The sequence below is a fragment of the Polypterus senegalus genome, chromosome 14, assembly GCF_016835505.1.
Source record: "Polypterus senegalus isolate Bchr_013 chromosome 14, ASM1683550v1, whole genome shotgun sequence".
NCBI lineage: Eukaryota > Metazoa > Chordata > Cladistia > Polypteriformes > Polypteridae > Polypterus > Polypterus senegalus.
The window spans coordinates 4,957,812-4,977,662 of NC_053167.1; the positions used below are offsets into that span (position 1 = coordinate 4,957,812).

The window sequence follows — 19,851 nt, forward strand, 5'->3', positions numbered from 1 at the left end:
TCAAAGAGCGTTCTTCTATTTATTTATATTTTACAGCAAACATCTTGTAGTAGTTTAGAGAAAACAGCAAAAAAAAAAAAGTCCAGTTTGGCATTATAAGAGACCTGCTTTGCCAGTTGCCAGGGGCGCCTTAAGTGAAACAGGAGTCAGAATTAGACATACTTCATCCCACAGGCAGTAACATTAAAAAAATAATAATGCTTTGTTTTTTTATTACATTGGCTATGTTGCATAGTCATTGTACTGAAACAAGTGTTTACAGAAGAGACTTTGAGCACATGCAGAGATGGTAGGACGTGAAGTAAAAAGGTAAGAGATCCGCAAGTGATGAGAATGAGCGTCTGCTTTGATGCCAGTAGAACTGAAAAAACTTGTAAATTCTTTAATTGTAAATATGTGATTAATATAAATTGTCACCTTTTACCAATCTATTGAAAGTTCTTGATGTTGGAAGAGATTAGCTGAGATCAAATACTTGTACGAAAAATGGGCTTAATGGGAGCGATGCTGGGGGCCGCCGGTGTTTTCCCAACTGTGGTCAATCCAGTCTATGTGTTTGCTCTTTTTTTATTTTATTTATTTCCCCCATTACAACTTTATTTGCAACTTGTTCCAGTTGTTCTAATTGTTCTCAAATGGGAAGGCTGAAACTGCCAAGCACCTTGCCCACACAATACTTTATTCATCCATTCATCCATTTATCCATTTTCCAAACATGCTTATCCAGAACAGGGTCACAGCAAAGCTGGAACTTTTCCCAGCAAGGATTGCGTGCAAGGCAGGAAGAATCATTGAACAAGTCGTTAGGTCATCACAGGGTGAATACACACACACACACACACATTAGGTTCAATTTAACATCACCAGTCCACATAACCCGCAGAACTTTGGACTGTGAGAAGAAACTGGAGCATCCGAAGGAAACTCAGACATATGCAAACTCCCAGCCCCTGGTACTTGAACCCTGCTTCCTTGTCACACCATTCTACTGCCCTACAATAGTTTAGTTTTTTAATTTAATTTATTAAATATAGAATTCAGAAACCCAGAATTCAAACCAATAAAATATCAAATGCTAAATTCAAAACACATGAAAAAGTCAAATATAAAAATAGTCCAATAAGACAAAAACGATTTAAAAAAAAATAAACTTCAAAGAAATGAATCAAGATATTAAAAGTCTGTAAACCAAAATGCAAGCACTAAATCTCAAGTCAATAGACAGAAATAGAGCAGACTGCTAAGCTCAATTAGGAGAAGCACAAAAGGGAGCCTAAGAAGACCGCAACATGAATGTGGCAGCAGGTACCTTAAACACATTTATTGTATATACTGGTGGATACGTTCTTCTGCGGATAAGTTGGAATTTGATTTTACAATATAATTTCTAATGTCGGTCATATAAGTCGAATGTGGAAAACTCACACTATTGGTCTAAGAGATTGATATGCTGACGCCCACCTGAGCGAGTAACCATGGAGCACACTGCCTTTTTTTTCTATGTGGGTGCAGCAATGCGCTGTATCAGCGTGTGCTCCTAACCTCTATCTCTCTGTTGTGCCTACGTGACCACACGGTAATAGCCAAAACTATTCCAAAGCGATGTTTGCACGATTTTGTGTCTTTTGTATCTCGCACCCTTATACACCTTTATCGTAAGAGCATCCCCTATCGACGATGGAGCGTTCGATCAGAAGAAAATATGAAGCTGGTTTACAATTAACTGGTAACTGTGCTGGTGCAACAAAATTCGATGCGTCTGAGAAACTGATGTGAGAATGGAGGAAGCAAGAAGATGTAAAAAAAAAAAATGTAAGTATAAGTCGGGGTCTGATTTTATGATTGATTTTTTGGGTTTCAAGACCCAACTTATTTGTGAGTACATACAGTAGTTGTTTGGCAGATGCCTTTATCCAAGATGACTTACAACATTTACGATATAATTGGTTCCATTTCTTTTGGTTTTCCAACTGGAGCTCAGGCAGGTCAAGTGACTTGCTTATGGTCACACAGTGTCAGTGGTGGCATTTGAATCCACAACTTCAGGGCTTGAAGTCCAAAGCCCTAACCACTACACCACATTGCCTGCCAAATAGCCCTCAGCTAACTGTCACCCTAATGACAGCAGCACGTGAGGCACGCACAATAATCAGAGACTCCCTGAGGCTAGGCTAAAACAATACAAAGTAAAACATAAAGTGAAGCGTTAAAGCAGAAATAAATAATGAGAAATGAATGCAAGACAAAACTGCACCTTCAACACCTGCTGACCTTCGCCCACTCTGCATCCAACTTTGAAGCCACACTAATTTCATTCTTCACTGGCCAGTGTTTTCATCCTTAATCTGAATGGACTTTTAGTGCCAACAGCTCAGCCCCTGGCAGCTGGTGCTTGTCCCTGGAAAATCAAGCATGACTTGAAAAGTTGGCCCAAGGCAAGGCCAACGACATGGACTCAGCTAAGACAAGGCGGCTCTATGCTACAATGGAATGGCAAGTGTGGGATGAATTTTCCAATGATTTTTGGATACAGACTTCATTTACAAAAAACTGGTATACACTGAAAAAACTGTTTTAATTATTTCATGAGATTTTTATTTTGTTGAGTGCTGAATTCAATCATGAAAACCATTTTTCTCCATCATGTAACATTTTTCACAAAACAGTCAATTATAGCTTCATTGCTTTTGCACTGTAATCAGTTAAGTATCAATCTTTCATTTTATGTGCAGGTTAGGTGCATTGGCAATGTTAAATAAGCCTTAGTGTGTGTGTGCCCTGCGGTGGGCTGGCACCCTGCCTGGGGTTTGTTTCCTGCCTTGCACCCTGTTTTGGCTGGGATTGGCTCCAGCAGACCCCCATGACCCTGTAGTTAGGATAATAGATGGATGAATGGACTGACGACCTGTTCAGGTGATTATTCCTGCCTTAAACAATATGCTTTCTGGGAAAGGTGATTGCCAATTAAATAATGTCTACTGATGTACAAGAATATGGATGATGTAAAGTTTCCATGAATTACTGAAATGATTTCTTAAAGAAGAAGAATGTGTCAGAACACTGAAATTGGTGTTAATATTGGGAGCCATCCTAAGACATATGTAATCTCTGGTCACCCTGCATGTAATGCATTAGTTCAAAAAGTGTATGTCTGTTGCTTTTGAAATCAATAAAGACATTATCACAAGTAGCCACTTTATTGTCTACATAATGGGTGCTTGTTCTATTTTATAAGTTACAAAATCTATTGATGCTCAAGACAAATTCACTTCCGTCAATGCATCTTTTGAAGAGAATCATTGCAATTAGGTCTCTAAGAATCTGCCATGTTTACCTGTAAAGCTGCCTTTCACTGCCCAGCTGAAACTGCTCATATAGTGAATATTTTTGATTTCCTTCCCAGTCCTTCAGCTCTATTCGCAGAGAATAAGAGGCTTGGTTTGTGAGTAGGTGAACTGCTTCATTCCCCAGCCAATGTTCACCTGCAGGATCTCCAAAGCCCTGTAGAAGACACAGAGACAAAAAGTGAATTAAGTTCAGTGTATAGAGTGATATTGTACGGTATGTGAGGTGTCCCATATAACCGTGGCCAAGGACCAAAGAATTTGGGATAAAAACTAACGCCAATGATTTGGATCAGAAGATATAATATCACTACTGGCAAAAGTTGTTACATTTTTCAGTTATGTGATTCTTGTGCTCAAAAATGAACAATTAAGCATTATGGAAAATGTACACTATGTACAAGTACTGTATAATACACTAAATGAAAGTTTCTTTATAAAGGATTTATTTAGCTCTTTAAATAATTAATATTAAAATTCAGTCAATATTGATAGTGTGCAATCTGCAGTGAGTCCATCTAATAAAGGCCATAGTCACAGTCAAAATATACAATACAGCCAAACAATAATAATTAGTAAAATGAGGAGTAAGAACAGTGTAATCTAGGGGGTTGCTAGCAACTGTTGCTGATGGCCATCTACATTATAAAGGGATGATTAATTAATTATTATTACAGTTTAGTTCTCAGCATAGAAGGTAATATTTTATATCATTTATATTAATCTATGTGTAAGTTGTTTCATGCCATTGTGCGTTACTTTTGTTTAAAAGAACAGTTACTAAAAGGGTCAGCCCAACCTGCCCAGCCCAACCTGCCCTTGATTTATCAACCTTTTTTACCTCAACAGCCACTATATATACTGCTCACAAAAATTAAAGGAACACTTTAAAGAAACACATTAGATACATCAGATCTCAATATGAAGTTGGATATCTATACAAATAACGACAGGGCAATGTCTTAGGAACAAAAGGATGCCAAGTCTTTTAATGGAAATAAAAGTTTTCTGCCTACAGAGGGCTCAATTGTGTAGACACCCTAAAATCAGAGTGAAATGAAGATGTGGCAGGCTAGTCCATTTTTTCAAAAACTTAATTTCTGCTACTCAAAATGCTTTTCAGTATCTTGTGTGGCCCCACGAGCTTGTATGCATGCTTGACAACGTCGGGGCATGCTCCTAATGAGACGATGGATGGTGTCTTGTGGCATTTCCTCCCAGATCTGTATGAGGGCATCCCTGAGCTGTTGTACAGTCTGAGGAGCAACCTGGCAGCGCCTAATGGACCGAAACATAATGTCCCACAGATGTTCTATTGGGTTTAAGTCAGGGGATCGTGAAGGCCATTCAATTGTTTCAATTCCTTCATCCTCCAGGTACTGCCAGCATACTCTTGCCACATGAGGCCGGGCATTGTCATGCATTAGGAGGAAACCAGGACCTACTGCACCAGCGTAGGGTCTGACAATGGGTTCATTGCCTTTGATTCTTGTATGTCTAAGCATTATCCTCTGATGAAGACCCCTGGTAGGGGTTGAAAGCTCAGGAATAAAAACTACTTTATGATATGTGATTCATTTTCTCCCTTTGTGGATCTCCAACTGCTAATATGCAAACCGTATCACAGACCTTCTCTTCCATATATATATATATATATAATAGTCACTCACATGTGCATGGGAGGCAGCTGAATGAGAGTAATTCCAAGCCAGACCGGGAGGTGGCGGAGTGCACTAACTGTTTCTCTCATATCTCTGCAGACCAGTTACGGGCCCTGCCTGGCCCTGATATGGCGTCACTTCCAGTTCCAGCCACAGTGATGACGTCACTTCCTCTGCTCTCCCTTAACTCTTTGAGGGCTGAATATTTTTTCCAAAAAACTCACCCATGGCTTTACACATAAATCAACATAAAACACATATGTTACTGTGTATTGTGGCTGCTGTTGGCACATATTTGGCATCTCTGGCAGCAGTGGCCGCGCGAGGGCACCTCGATGGTCAGCAGGAATGCATGGTGGGCCGGCTGCCTTCGCACAGCAGTTGGGTGATGGTCGCAGTGTGACGCAATATGGTTTGTACTGCTTGCCCTCATAAGTGGTGGTCCTCCCAGGGGGAATGCTGCTGTAGGCGCATCAGCTGCAGGAAAGTTTTAGCACCACGATCAGCTGGGGACTGATCAGATGATGCTGGTAGCTCACATTCGTTTTTGATATCCATCTCTAGATCACTAGCATCAAATCTAACATCATATTCAACGAAATTATGTAAAATGTCCGTGGAGTATTTTGCTTTGCACATTCGCTTTGGTCTCTTGTCAGATGTCGATGCCATTTTAGAGGTTGTTTTCTCTTCACTACTTATGCATGCGTAGGGAATCGAGGTTAAATCAGCAAGGCTACTTAACTTTCCTTCAAGCAAAGAGAGTCAAACTAAAATGTAAAGACAAATTTTGTTGCAGTTTACAGCCGATTACCGTCACTACCCCTGAATTTTGACAAAAGTCAACATCCGCCCTGACATGAGAGACATTCATAAAGTTTCCTCACTTTTTTAACTCTATTAAGAATTTCAAAAAACAATTACATCACTTTTCGAAATAGTCACCTTCGTTTGTGATGCAATTTTTCCAGTCCCATGACATTTTCAGATATGACCAATTACTACTTCTCCCGCCTTCACCACTTCCAACAAAAAAATATAAAAGTGCGAAAACTTTTTTAATGTATGTATATATATGTAAACTAGTATATATACTATATCTACATGGTTGTCCTGTTGTGCTAGTGAGTGCTGCATAATGAGTATGGCTAGTTGTTTTTTAGTTACCTGAAGCTGCACAGAGACCACGCACTTGGTACTGTTATTGTTCAAATAAGCTGTCAGTAGAGGTGCAGGTTGACATTCATATTAACTTGTTTCTGTGTTCCTAGGACTCTGGTATGGGTGGTCTCTTTTTAAAAAGGCAGACATCTCCAACTGCAGTGTAAGTTTGTGAGGGAATGGAAATTAAACCAACTCTACATGGGGGCCAACACAAAGAAAGTTCAACACCAGTTTTTTGAATTTTATTCAGTTAGAGTAGAAAATCAATCATTTCTATTTTTTAAATTAATTATTAAACATTTATTCCACCTAGTTCAAGAAACTCTCCATTAAGAACTGCAATATGTACCATTTTGTACTCTCTCCAGGTCTTCTGAAACTCCACACTTCCATTTTCTCGCCTCTGAAAGACAGTCCATCCACCTCCGCCAGTCTCCATGTCACAAAAAACCTGCAAAGAGAAGGTCTCAGACCTGAGCTTAAAGTTTCAGGAATAACAACCACAATTACTTCTGAGATAGAATGAAGGGTGGTCTTTACTGTACCTTAACAGGCTCGGTTATATTCTTGATGTGTATAAAATACACCCCACTGATAACAATTCCAGACTTATAGATCTCAGCACAATCTCTGAATATTTTGTCTTCTTTTTTCATAACACCTGGGGAAACAGAAGTGCCAGGACTACATCAGTGCCTCTCCTTGTGTTCTCTACATTTCATGTTGTATTGTTATTTTTTTTGTGATCATTTATGCCTGATATTATACTATTTATTCAAGGAAATAGCCACTACATGGATTATTCCTCTCAGGTGCTGCAATGTGAGTGTTATAGTTAGCATGCATATATTTTTGCTAGTTATTGGGGTGGGGGGGTTGTTATCTATGCTTTTAATTTTCAAAATCAGTTTTACATTTGGCTTCTGCAGTTTGGTCACATGTTCACATTTATCACACTTCTGACACCACAAGTCGTGATGCATCGATGGATACTGTGTGAGAGTATTCTTAACGATAGTTAGTTTCTTATTTAATTACACAATAGTCGTAGGATTAATATTTTGGTTATGACTTGTTTCTGACGTTGACATTTGCTTGTTTTTTTTTCTTTCATCATTGGTCACTCAGTTCTGATTGTTTTCCAGGTTTTTACCTTTTGCGACTTCATTTTACAATGTATTTTGGCTTCCATTTCACATCTCCTGCTCATTTCACTCACAACAATCCTTGGGCACTATACATGACCGAGTACACTCAGAAGACTATAAAGCCACTTTTGTGAGTAATATGAAATTACCCATCCCAAAGGACAAAAAAACAAATGCCACAAAGAGAATCAAAATAATTGTTGTTGGGCAAGCAGAATGAAAACCACCAAATTAAATACAAAAAATCAATCATCAACTTTAATGCATAAGTCAAGAATTCAAGGTCAGAAAGTCAAAGCAAAATTCCTGGCTAACTAAAGTTTCTTTCACTAAACGATGCTCTAGTGAGTTTATTTTTAAGAGACTTTGTCTAAAAAGTTGAAGACTAAGCCAACAATGCTTAGAAGACAATGCTAGACACTCTCAGCCACATGCGCGCTCAGCCACTGATGTCAGATGCACGCTCAGACACAACAGGAAGTGCAACCGGGGAGTCGTTTCCCAATTGCTAAGTTGGTACGTTTGTTAGTTATAGTCTTACCATTTATAAACAATATGGAATATTCTTAATATACAGGCTCGTCTGTGTTGGTTTATTAACATGTTTACCATTTTTACAGATCAAGTTAGCCAAGGTAAATGCTTGCCTATTATTGTAATTACTAGCATCATGGCAGTGGTAGCGTAGCGAGAGCGCTGATGTTTAGAGCGTGCTAGTTTAGTGTTCCCGCTGTTATCCCAAGGAAAAAGCAATTATGCAACCATCATAACTTGCTAACATTATTTAAATTGAGTGTATACAGTATTTACGTGTGAATAAAGAGTAGAATGAAAATAAAACAAATAGAACAATTCTGTGTCATTAATAATCTTATATATCAGAACTGTAATACGTACTATACTTTACATCTCATGAGGTACCAAACTGTGATTAATAAATGGTAGAGGGAAAAGGACATTGGACACAGCGGTAATCAAATGTTTATATATTAATATAAACATAAGGAACCCCCCCCCTCAAAAAAAACCCAACAACAACAAAACACAAACCAATAAAAAACATTCATTTAGTTAAGGAGGCAGCAGTACATAGTTAACTTCCTGCAATCCACCATTTCTTCTAAAAATCTGTGCATGCCTTACACATGGCTAAACCCAAAACAAAATGGAGCCAGAACATCATGGGGGTATTTTTCGTACGTGCATTACTCGTTTAACCGGATATAATTGTTGACGATTTGGCATGATCCTGGATCTGTCGGTTTTTAGAAACTCTTACTGGATGTTTTGTCATAGCAGCAGATCCAAATCCCTAAACCTGCTTGGAGCAAGCGGCACTTGTTTTTATATACTGTAGGCAATGCGAAAAATCTGTCTAAAAGTGCAGTTTGCCAGGCAATTCGTAAAGTCTGTTTGGCTCTGAAATATTTCCTTCGGGTTTCTTAGTGTTTCCTGGACACCTGCGTGTGCAGACAATAAAAGAGGCATTTCATGCCATTGCAGGTACACAGGCAAAAACACCCACAGTTCCATAAAGAATCTCACAATCAGCCTAACATTCTCATTACCCAGGATTTCCAAATGTGATTGGGGCACATGGGACTGATCAGAGTGGAGTTTGGTCAAACATTATTTGGAAAATGTACCTCTCCTCCTGATGAATAATCAGACACAGTGTCTTCATCAAATATTTCACCTTAGTCAATATCTCGTTGGTCAGACACAAGTTCTAGGGATATGACATTCCCTGCCACTGACCCAACAAAAAAAACTCCCTCAGAAACAGGGCGATGGCCGTTTTGCTGGAGAGCCAACTCTTCTGCAGGGGTTAGGTCTGGACCGTGTGGACCTCCATCTGTTTTTTGCTTGTCTGCCTTCTAATTAGCTTTAAAATGAATGTTTCTTATATTATATATGATGCTTTATGTCAACAATTCTTTAAATAGTTATATACCAATATTTGCCAGTTTGAACTATATTCTTGTACTTCACTTTAACCTGTTCCCATGCTCTCCTTGTGCTCACGTCTGATCTGGAATTATGACATATTAAAATAGGAAATGAAACGCTGCATTCACTAAGTACAATGCACACTACTTAGCGTCTAATTTGTCAGCCACTTTTTACCAGCCATCTTTTCTGGTTTGGACTGCTTTTGCAGTGTTACCCCTTGTACATATTAAATCTTGAAATTCTTCATATCCTTCGAATAAAAGGTCCTGCTCTTCTTGTGTTAAAAAAAAAATGCACCCGTTCTTTCGTCATTTTGTTGCAGCCTATCAAAGACTTGCTGATTATGTTTTCTAGACTCAATATATATGGGCTTTTCAATCAGCACGCGCATTCATCTCGGATGATTAGATTCAGCTAGACTAATCTACTACACGGCAGCGTTTGAAAAACTGACTTATCCCGGGTGAACTTCACCGGCATTAACTCATCCAAGATGAGGCATCTGATCTTGGATGATTTAAGCGACGTACGGAAAATACCATCCATCCATCCATTTTCTAACCCGCTGAATCTAAATACAGGGTCACGGGGGTCTGCTGGAGCCAATCCCAGCCAACACAGGGCACAAGGCAGGAACCAATCCTGGGCAGGGTGCCCCCCATCTCTATTAACTAGTGAATCTTCCTCTGCATTCATTGCTTCGTACTCCTGCAGAGCCTTCCCAGCATCTTCCTCTTTCATAGTCAGCATCTAGGGCAACTGGACCAGACCAATGAATTGGTGTTGGCTGTCACTGCACCACTGACTGGCTGCTTTTGCATGTGCAAGGACAGATACCTTAGACAGGAATAAAAATTTGGTGTATTTATGTAAATGTGTTTTATACAATTATTATTGATATATAAAAAACTGATAAAAAAATTTACTTGTACTTCTGGCGGTATTGACGCATCCTCACAGTAAAGTATAGTACGTATTACAGTTCCAATATATAAGATTATTAACGACACAGAATTGTTCTATTTGTTTTATTTTCATTTTACTCTTTATTCACATGTAAATACTGTATACATTAAATTTAAATAATGTTAGCAAGTTATGACGGTTGCATAATTGTTTTTTCCTTGGGATAACAGCGGGAACACTAAACTAGCACACTCTAAACATCAGCGCTCTCGCTACGCTACCACGGCCATGATGCTAGTAATTACAATAACAGGCAAGCATTCACCTTGGCTAACTTGATCTGTAAAAATGGTAAACATGTTAATAAACCAACACAGACGAGCATGTATATTAAGAATATTACATATTGTTCATAAATGGTAAGACTATAACTAGCAAACGTACCCACTTAGCAATCGTGAAACGACTCCCCGGTTGCACTTCCTGTTGTGGCTGAGGGTGCATCTGACGTCAGTGGCTGAGAGTGCATGTGGCTGAGCGTGCATGTGACTGAGCGTGCATGTGGCTGAGCGTGCATGTGGCTGAGCGTGCATGTGGCTGAGCGTGCACGGTCTGCAGCCAGACTCTTTTGAACCATGCTGCCATTTTAAGTAGCATTCATAAGGAAACACCACATGCAACAATTCAATCCATTATGTTTCTGTCGGACTTGCTCTCTGAATGAAGTTTGTTTTTCTTGTGTTTTCTATTATTTTTTAATTATAATTTCTCATGTATTTTTTGTTAATATTGTTTTGTTTAAATACTATTTAGTTTTTATGTATGGTGTGTTTATGTTTTGTGGCTAATCTCCTTGTGTTCTCTTGGTGGAACATCAAGAGGTCGGGTCACTATTAGTTTACTGCTGAGAGACCACCCTGAGCCTTTCTATTCTGGTTGATGATTTAGGTCCCTCAGAGGTTCATTGGGTGTCCAGTAGTTCAGATCAAGTCATATATACATATATTTTTTTGGATTTCTAGGTTGCTGATTTTTGCTTCTGTTTATTGAATATTGCCTTTGGATATCATATTTGGATTTGTTGACTTTGAGTTGTCTTTCAGACACACTCTTTTGCTTTATGTTGGCTTTTTTACCTCTATATGACATTTTGTTCTCCTTTTGTTTATTATAAGTAAATTCTTTATTTGTAAAGATTTTTTATGTGTCTTTCTCGTCTCTAGCCAGAGGTTAGTGTTATCCTCTCCCTTGAAGGGCATTTTTGTGTATTTCGAACACCTAAAGTGTTTTTTAACTAGTTAAGCTTGAGCTTTTGGGCCTGTGCAGCCTGGGTAAAGCCTATATATTAGGTAGATTAGTGAAGTCTTGCTTTTTGTGATATTTTAGGCCTGCACCCTCTTTTTGACAGTTTTTTGTTGAGTATATCATAACACCATCAAAGTGTGTCATTGCTACAAACAACATGATTCAAACAAAGACTGAAGGCCAAAATGGTGATGTGATGATATCAGAATTAAAAATGATAAAAAAATAATAACAATAAGAAAAATAGGTTTGACATGAACCTAACTAAACAGATATTATTCACGGTCCAAAGCTAATGTTTGTTATGGCCGTCCCTAGCTCGGATATTTTTTCCTTTTATTTTTTTTTTTATGTATTACTATACACGTCGTGACTGATGTTTGTTTATTTAGTATTATTTTGTTATGACTAAACTATGATTTGTTGTCCTTTAAATTGTGTGCTCTGTGGTCTTTATGTTGTGCCTCTGATGCTGCAGCTGAGTAATGGCCTTCCCTGTCCCCAAACCCCATACTGTTCAAAGGCCAGCAATTCATGTAATGGCTGCCTGTGCATTGTTTCTTTCTCTGTTCTCAATCTCATTGTTTCTATGAAATACATTTTGTTTAACTGTTTTGGCATGGGTGCCACCATTTCTATTTAACATTTTGTTGACAACGACATCAGTTTTTATGTCACGTTACTAACATTTCATGATGGAACACAGCACTAATGTCAGATTTTTAAACATCAGCACACTACTATTTGCATCTAAGGTTTTGCATTTCACAAAAGACACTTTCACAATTTTAACTTACTTACTGTATATTGGAATTGAAAGTCTTCTCAGCATATTTGACCCCAATTTAATTTCTTTACCATTCTTTCATCCACTCCTGATTAACACCCTTGGCACAAGTTTCACCCCGGTAACTTTTTACACAAGCCCACTGTGACTCAGTTATTGGAGACCCAGGAAGGGTTTTAGGAGAGGCCAGAGGATTCATGAGTCAGTCCGTCTCCTTTACCGCCCTGGAGTTGGCAGTTCAGGAGGAGGAGAACCTCAAGCTGCTTTAAAGGCTGCTCTGGATCACAATGTCATCACTGCTGTCCATGAATCCTTTCAGTGCTCATTATAAAGCCTGCACATAAGGCAATGCTGGTGGCATCCTAGTGCACCATATTTGTTTTCCCATTCTTAAATGGCTTTTTCCTTAGAAATCTAAAATCTCATTCCTCTTGAGTGTGTTACTTTACACAGATGACATTTTCAGTAAAATCATTTCACGAGTTTATGCCAAAAATAATTTGAATAAACTATGCCCTCTGAACAGAAAACTATCCGATACTTTATATATTTAGTTTTGTGTTTATTTTCTTAATGTACAATATGTCTTGCCCACCTCCTGCATTGTTATTTTGCCCATGTCAGTTTACCCTAATCTAGGAACATTAGCTTACTTTAGAAAAAAAATAAAAATAAAGTAAAAATTCTCATGCCTTATGGGAGTATTGAACATTTTAGACGAAGTTGCTGTTGGCAAAGTTGAGGTGCAAATGACTGCGGTCAGTCAGCACATACAGCAAGAGCTCACACATAAATTACTTTCATATAAACAGGTGGTCTTTTCCAAAATGTAGTGTTTTGTATATTACCATATTTTTCCCAAAGATTTACAGTAATGACTTTACTAGGTTCTTTGGAATGTACATATTGTGCCAAAAGGCCAATCACTAAGTTGAGTAGGAGGACTATGAAGCCCCATTGCAGAGGACTGAATTTGCAAGAACTAGTCGGATTATATATATAATATACAGTTAGGGCCGTAAATATTTGGACAGAGACAACATTTTTTTCTAATTTTGGTTCTGTACATTACCACAATGAATTTTAAATGAAACAACTCAGATGCAGTTGAAGTGCAGACTTTCAGCTTTAATTCAGTGGGTTGAACAAAACGATTGCATAAAAATGTGAGGCAACTAAAGCATTTTTTTAACACAATCCCTTCATTTCAGGGGCTCAAAAGTAATTGGACAAATTAAACAACTGGAAATAAAATGTTCATTTCTAATACTTGGTTGAAAACCCTTTGCTGGCAATGCCAGCCTGAAGTCTTGAACTCCTGGACATCACCAGATGCTGGGTTTCCTCCTTTTAATGCTCTGCCAGGCCTTTACTGCAGCGGCTTTACTTTCAGTTGCTGTTTGTTTGTGGGCCTTTCTGTCGAAGTTTAGTCTTCAGTAAGTGAAATGCATGCTCAGTTGGGTTAAGATCAGGTGACTGACTTGGCCATTCAAGAATTTTCCACTTCTTTGCTTTAATAAACTCCTGGGTTGCTTTGGCTGTATGTTTTGGGTCATTGTCCATCTGTATCATTAAACCGCCCATTCAATTTGACTGCATTTAGCTGGATTTGAGCAGACAGTATGTCTCTGAACACCTCAGAATTCATTCGGCTGCTTCTGTCCTGTGTCACATCATCAATAAACACTAGTGTCCCAGTGCCACTGGCAGCCATGCACACCCAAGCCATCACACTGCCTCCCTCCACCGTGTTTTACAGATGATGTGGTATGCTTTGGATAATGAGCTGTTCCACACCTTCTCCATACTTTTTTCTTGCCATCATTCTGGTTGAGGTTGATCTTGGTTTCATCTGTCCAAAGAATGTTTTTCCAGAACTGTGCTGGCTTTTTTAGATGTTCTTTAGCAAAGTCCAATCTAGCCTTTCTATTCTTGAGGCTTATGAGTGGCTTGCACCTTGCAGTGCACCCTCTGTATTTACTTTCATGCAGTCTTCAAATTATGGTAGACTTGGATATCGATGCGCTGACCCCCTGGAGAGTGTTGTTCACTTAGTTGGCTGTTGTAAAGGGGTTTCTCTTCACCATTGAAATGATTCTGCGATCATCCACCATTGTTGCTGAGTTCATCAGTGCTTGCTTTCTTTCTCAGGATGTACCAAACTGTAGATTTTGCCACTCGTAATATTGTAGCAATTTCTCGGATGGGTTTTTTCTGTTTTCGCAGCTTAAGGATGGCTTCTTTCACCTGCATGGACAGCTCCTTTGACCGCATGTTGTCTGTTCTTAGCAAAATCTTTTACATGCAAGCACCACACCTCAAATCAACTCCAGGCCTTTTATCTGCTTAATTGATAAGGACATAACGACGGACTTGAACACACCTGCCCATGAAATAGCCTTTGAGTCAATTGTCCAAATACTTTTGAGCCCCTGAAATGAAGGGATTGTGTTCAAAAATGTTTTAGTTGACTCACATTTTATGCAATCGTTTTGTTCAACCAACTGAATTAAAGCTGAAAGTCTTTGTGTCTTCCTGTCTGTGTCTGGGCCAGCCTCCACAATATATATAGTGGGGGAAAAAAGTATTTGATCCCCTGCTGAATTTCTAAGTCATCTCACTTAGAGAGAAATGAACATATCTCTTATTTTTATGGTAGTTTCATGTCAATGGAGAGAGACAGATAATCAACCAAAAATCCAGAAAAAACACATTACATAAAAGTTCTAAATTGATTTTCATGTCATTGAGTGAAATAAGTATTTGATCCCCTACAACCCAGCCAGAATTCTGGCTCCCACAGATTGGCTGTGTGTCCATGTGGCACACAGATTGCAATCAATCAGTCAATTACAGATATTCCTGATTTCAACTCATTATGTGTATAAAGCACACCTGTCCACAGAAGCAATTTCTTCAATTCCAACCTACATCTCCACCACATTGTTCAGCATGACCGGTTTGGTGGTGGGTCAGTGATGGTCTGGGGAGGCATATCCATGGCTACAGGCTAGACAATGGCAACTTGACTGCCATTAGGTATTGAGATGAAATCCTTGGGCCCATTTTCAGACTCTATGCTGGTGCAGTGGGTCCTGGGTTCCTCCTGGTGCACAACAATGCCTAACCTCCTGTGGTGAGAGAAATGCCCCGTGCTCACCTCACCTAAATCCAGTAGAACACCTTTGGGTGTGATATTATGTTTTGGACCATCTGACACCACCAGGTGACACATCAGATAGTCCAGGAGCTCAGTGATGCCCTGGTTAAGATCTGGGAGGAGATCCTCCAGGACACAATCCGTTGTCTCATTAGGAGCATGTCCCCACCGACGTTGTCAAGCATGCATACAAGCATGTGGGGTTCATACAAACTACTGAGTACGATTTGGAGTTGCTGTAATGAAATTTTGGCAAAATGGACTAGCCTGCCGCATCATTTTTTCACTTTAAGGTGTCTTTCAATTTTGCATTTTGTAGGTTGATGATTTTCATTTCCATCAAATGACGTGGCATCCTTTTGTTCCTAACACATTATCCAGTCCTTATCAGTAGAGCTATCCAGCAGGATTTTTTCCCCATTGAGATCTGATGTGTTTTCAAAGTGTTCCTTTAATTTTTTTGAGCAGTTTATATATATATATATATATATTGTGGCAGACGGTCGAGGTCCATATATTCAGGGGGAGCAGCCCTGGGCGGTGCAGTACCTCCCCCTGGACATTAGATGGCCGCCCCTCTGGGTTGGAGCAGTGCCTCAGTTTCCTGCAGGACTTCAAGGGAATTGGAGTTGGGAGCAGCCCTGTTGGGCCCCACAGGCACTGCCAGGGGTTGCTGCAGCTGGGAATCCTGAGCCTGTATGGGCAGCATATTCGCCACACCCGGAAGTGCAGCCGGAACTCGGCGATCAACCACCTGAAGCACTTCTGGGTGGACTATAAAAGGGGCCAGCAACCACCAATCAGGGGCCAGAATCAGGAGGAGGAGAACGAGGTTGCCTGACAGGAGTGGTGGAGGAAGAAAAAGAGTACTTAGCGGTGTGTTTAATTTGGTGTTTGTGCACTTGGGACTCTGCTATGCCTGTGGGGATTACAAGGAAGACGTGCATCACAGGTGAAGAAAAATAAATGTTTATCTATTTTACACGTGCCTCGGTGTCCATCTGTGTTGGGTCAGGCGCCCATATAGTACCTTTTGTTACAATATATATATATACTAGGGGGCTTACCCCCTGCTCGCTTCGTTCACCAACCCCCCTTGCCTGCGCTACACGCCAGCTACTTCACGTTGTGAAGAGGGGGATCTGAACGCACCCTAAGGAGACACAGTCGCTCCTCCGAAACCCCCTCTTAAACGGTGATACAATGGGAAACAAATACAGGTTTTTTTTTACCTCCTCTTTGCTCAATCAGCTGCTGGCTTGCTGCTACTACCGTGCCGCGTGATCTGCATTTGTCTTCTACTCTTTGTCTTTTATTTCCGGCCACGGGCGTGGTTAAATCTCTTGGCACAAAATCTCATATTGTGGGATGTGAGTTTTTGATATTTTAGTTTATAATTTAAAAGCAGAATAAGAATCTAAAAACATCACATTAATGTTCGATAAATTCTGAAAACAATACCAAACACGTATATGTAGGTTTTAAAATAACCCTGATTTAAAGTGTGACGAAAAAGTGACATAAAAATGTGGCATAAATTCATTGCACTTTTAGGCTTAGGATTTTATATATATATATATATATATATATATATATATATATATAGTTACACACGTGCGCATGGGAGGCAGCCAAAGGGCTTGAGTAAGGGCACTTCCGAAGCATGCCGGGATGTGGCAGAGTGCACTGACTCTTTTTCTCCCTTTCCTGTAGACCATTCACGGGAGATCCCACCTGGCTCTTTTGACGTAACTTCCGGGACCGAGCCTGTAAGATTAGGAGGGGGCGTATTTTTTCTATATATTGCCTTTGATTCTTGTAAGTCTAATCATTATCGTCTGATGAAGGTCCCTGGCAGTGGCTGAAAGCTCAGGAATAAAAACTACTTTATGATACGTGATTCATTTTCTCTCTTTGTGGATCTTCAGTTGCAAATATGCAAAACGTATCAGAGACCTTCTCTTCCATATATATATATATATATATATATATATCCATCCATCCATCCATTATCCAACCCGCTGAATCCGAACACAGGGTCACGGGGGTCTGCTGGAGCCAATCCCAGCCAACACAGGGCACAAGGCAAGGACCAATCCTGGGCAGGGTGCCAACCCACCACAGATATATATATAGTACAGGCCAAAAGTTTGGACACACCTCCTCATTCAATGTGTCTTCTTTATTTTCATGACCATTTACAGCACTCCATCACACTCCTTCTTGGTCAAATAGCCCTTACACAGCCTGGAGGTGTTTTTGGGGTCATTGTCCTGTTGAAAAATAAATGATCGTCCAACTAACCTGACTTCTGCACAACACAACTGCTGGTCCCAACCCCATTGATAAAGCAAGAAATTCCACTAAATAACCCTGATAAGGCACACCTGTGAAGTGAAAACCATTTCAGGTGACTACCTGTTGAAGTTCATCGAGAGAATGCCAAGAGTGTGCAAAGCAGTAATCAGAGCAAAGGGTGGCTATTTTGAAGAAACTAGAATATAAAAGTTATAAAAACACTGTAGAGTTTCCTTCTTTATTCATGTGTTTTGTGGACCAGAACAGTTTTAAACTTAATGTTCCTTCCAATTCACCTCTCATTTTTTTAACACTGATTCTTCATGGTGCATACACACAGGTTTAAAAGGAAGCACATTAGCTGGAAAGCTGCTGGTTTATTGGTTATCTGCATTTCATTATGAAATAATGGCAACAATGAAAACTTAAACTAAAATAGGCAATTAAAGGTTCCTGCGGTGGGTTGGCACCCTGCCCAGGATTGGTTCCTGCCTTGTGCCCTGTGTTGGCTGGGATTGGCTCCAGCAGACCCCCGTGACCCTGTAGTTAGGATATAGCAGGTTGGATAATGGATGGATGGAATTAAAGTTTCAGAATTGTAACAGGCAAGATAATTAAAACTAAGCCCAAATACTTTAGTAGTAAATAAAAGGGTTCTAATTAAGAAATTGTTTGAAGTAAAAACCGGCAGCCATTGTGGACCTTCAGGACCGTAATTTAGGACCTCAGATCTACAATTTAATTTGAATGAAAGTGCTAACAAATCATACAGTTAAATCCCAGGTTTCATTATCAGCAAGGACTGAGTTCTAATTAGGAAACTGGCTGGAATGAAACCTGTAGCCACTGTGACCCTCCAGGACTGTGATTGAGGACCCCTGCCCTGTTCTATTCATTGTTCCTTATCATCGTGGGTGATTGTAACATCTACATTTATAATCTTACATGTGAGTGTGCACAAATTGTGTTATGTGATGATGGCTTTCTTCTTTGTTTCTTAATCTTATCTATTATTCAAAGTTTAATGTTTGACATTATTTAGGTTTTAATGTCATCTTTCCTTTTATTCCTGTTGTCAGTCAGTCATTGTCCAACCTGCTATATCCTAACTACAGGGTCATGGGGGTCTGCTGGAGCCAATCCCAGCCAGCACAGGGCACAAGGCAGGAACAAACCGCAGGGCACACACACACCCACCAAGCACACACTAGGGACAATTTAGGACCTAACCTGCATGTGTTTGGTCTGTGGAAGGAAACTGGAGCACCTGGAGGAAACCCACACAGACACAGGGAGAACATGCAAACTCCACGTGGGGAGGACCCAGGAAGCAAACCCAGGTCTCCTTACTGCGAGGCAGCAGCACTACCGCTGCGCCACCGTGCCACCCATTCCTGTTGTATTCCTTCGAATAATTGTGAAGGGCTTTGAATATGGGAAAGGTGCGATATAAATAAATGTATCATTTTTAGTACTATTATTATTATTTCAAAAGTGTGTGGGACACATACTCAGTCCTTATTAAATATGGGGTCCATGACCCTCATAAAATTATTATTTTCTATAGTTTCCAAGGTCTCCTTTTAAAGCTGTTTGAGAACTCCACTGAGTAATTTCATTCTTCTGATTCAGCGCAAATTCATTTTACATGTTAATGGACGCAATCTTGTCTGAAATAATCTTTTCCGTATAATTTTTTTTTTTGGTAAAATATTAGAGATTTGACATCAAAGGAGAACAAAATGTTCACAAATGTTTTCATTAGTTTGGTGCTTCTTGATGGATTCTTTAAAGTTCTTTTTCCTGGACAGGGGAGTGGATTAAGGAGTGCTTGATCCACAAATCTCCCTCATATCAAGCCATACAAGTTAACACCCGACAGGATCTGCATGAAATATTTTGGAAAAGTATTTTAACGAGAGATTCATTAGCTTCTTTCAGTCTGACAGGTACTCACACTGCCACCATCTTCAGCCTTGGTGGCTAACATTCCCAGATGTAAGTTTAACCAGCTGCATCAAATAAGCAGGCCTTTATGTCAATGCCAGATGTTGTCTTTGGCACATCAGCTACAAGAAAGTACCTGATGACACTTCTGGCAATGCCACGCATCTCTGTGTGCCAA

The 19,851-nt window shown here is 39.7% G+C and overlaps 1 protein-coding gene across 2 annotated transcripts in view; it reads right to left on the reverse strand.

The window, feature by feature from the left end:
* angpt4 (angiopoietin 4) overlaps window positions 1-19,851 on the reverse strand; it is a 195,083-nt gene that overhangs the window by 25,817 nt on the left and 149,415 nt on the right. For both annotated transcript variants that reach the window (XM_039735558.1, XM_039735559.1), the window contains exons 5-7: window positions 6,715-6,830; window positions 6,519-6,620; window positions 3,335-3,501 (exon numbers count right to left, since the gene is read on the reverse strand). In XM_039735558.1, coding sequence (XP_039591492.1) covers window positions 3,335-3,501; window positions 6,519-6,620; window positions 6,715-6,830 — 385 coding nt within the window. The remainder of the gene's footprint in view (window positions 1-3,334; window positions 3,502-6,518; window positions 6,621-6,714; window positions 6,831-19,851) is intronic.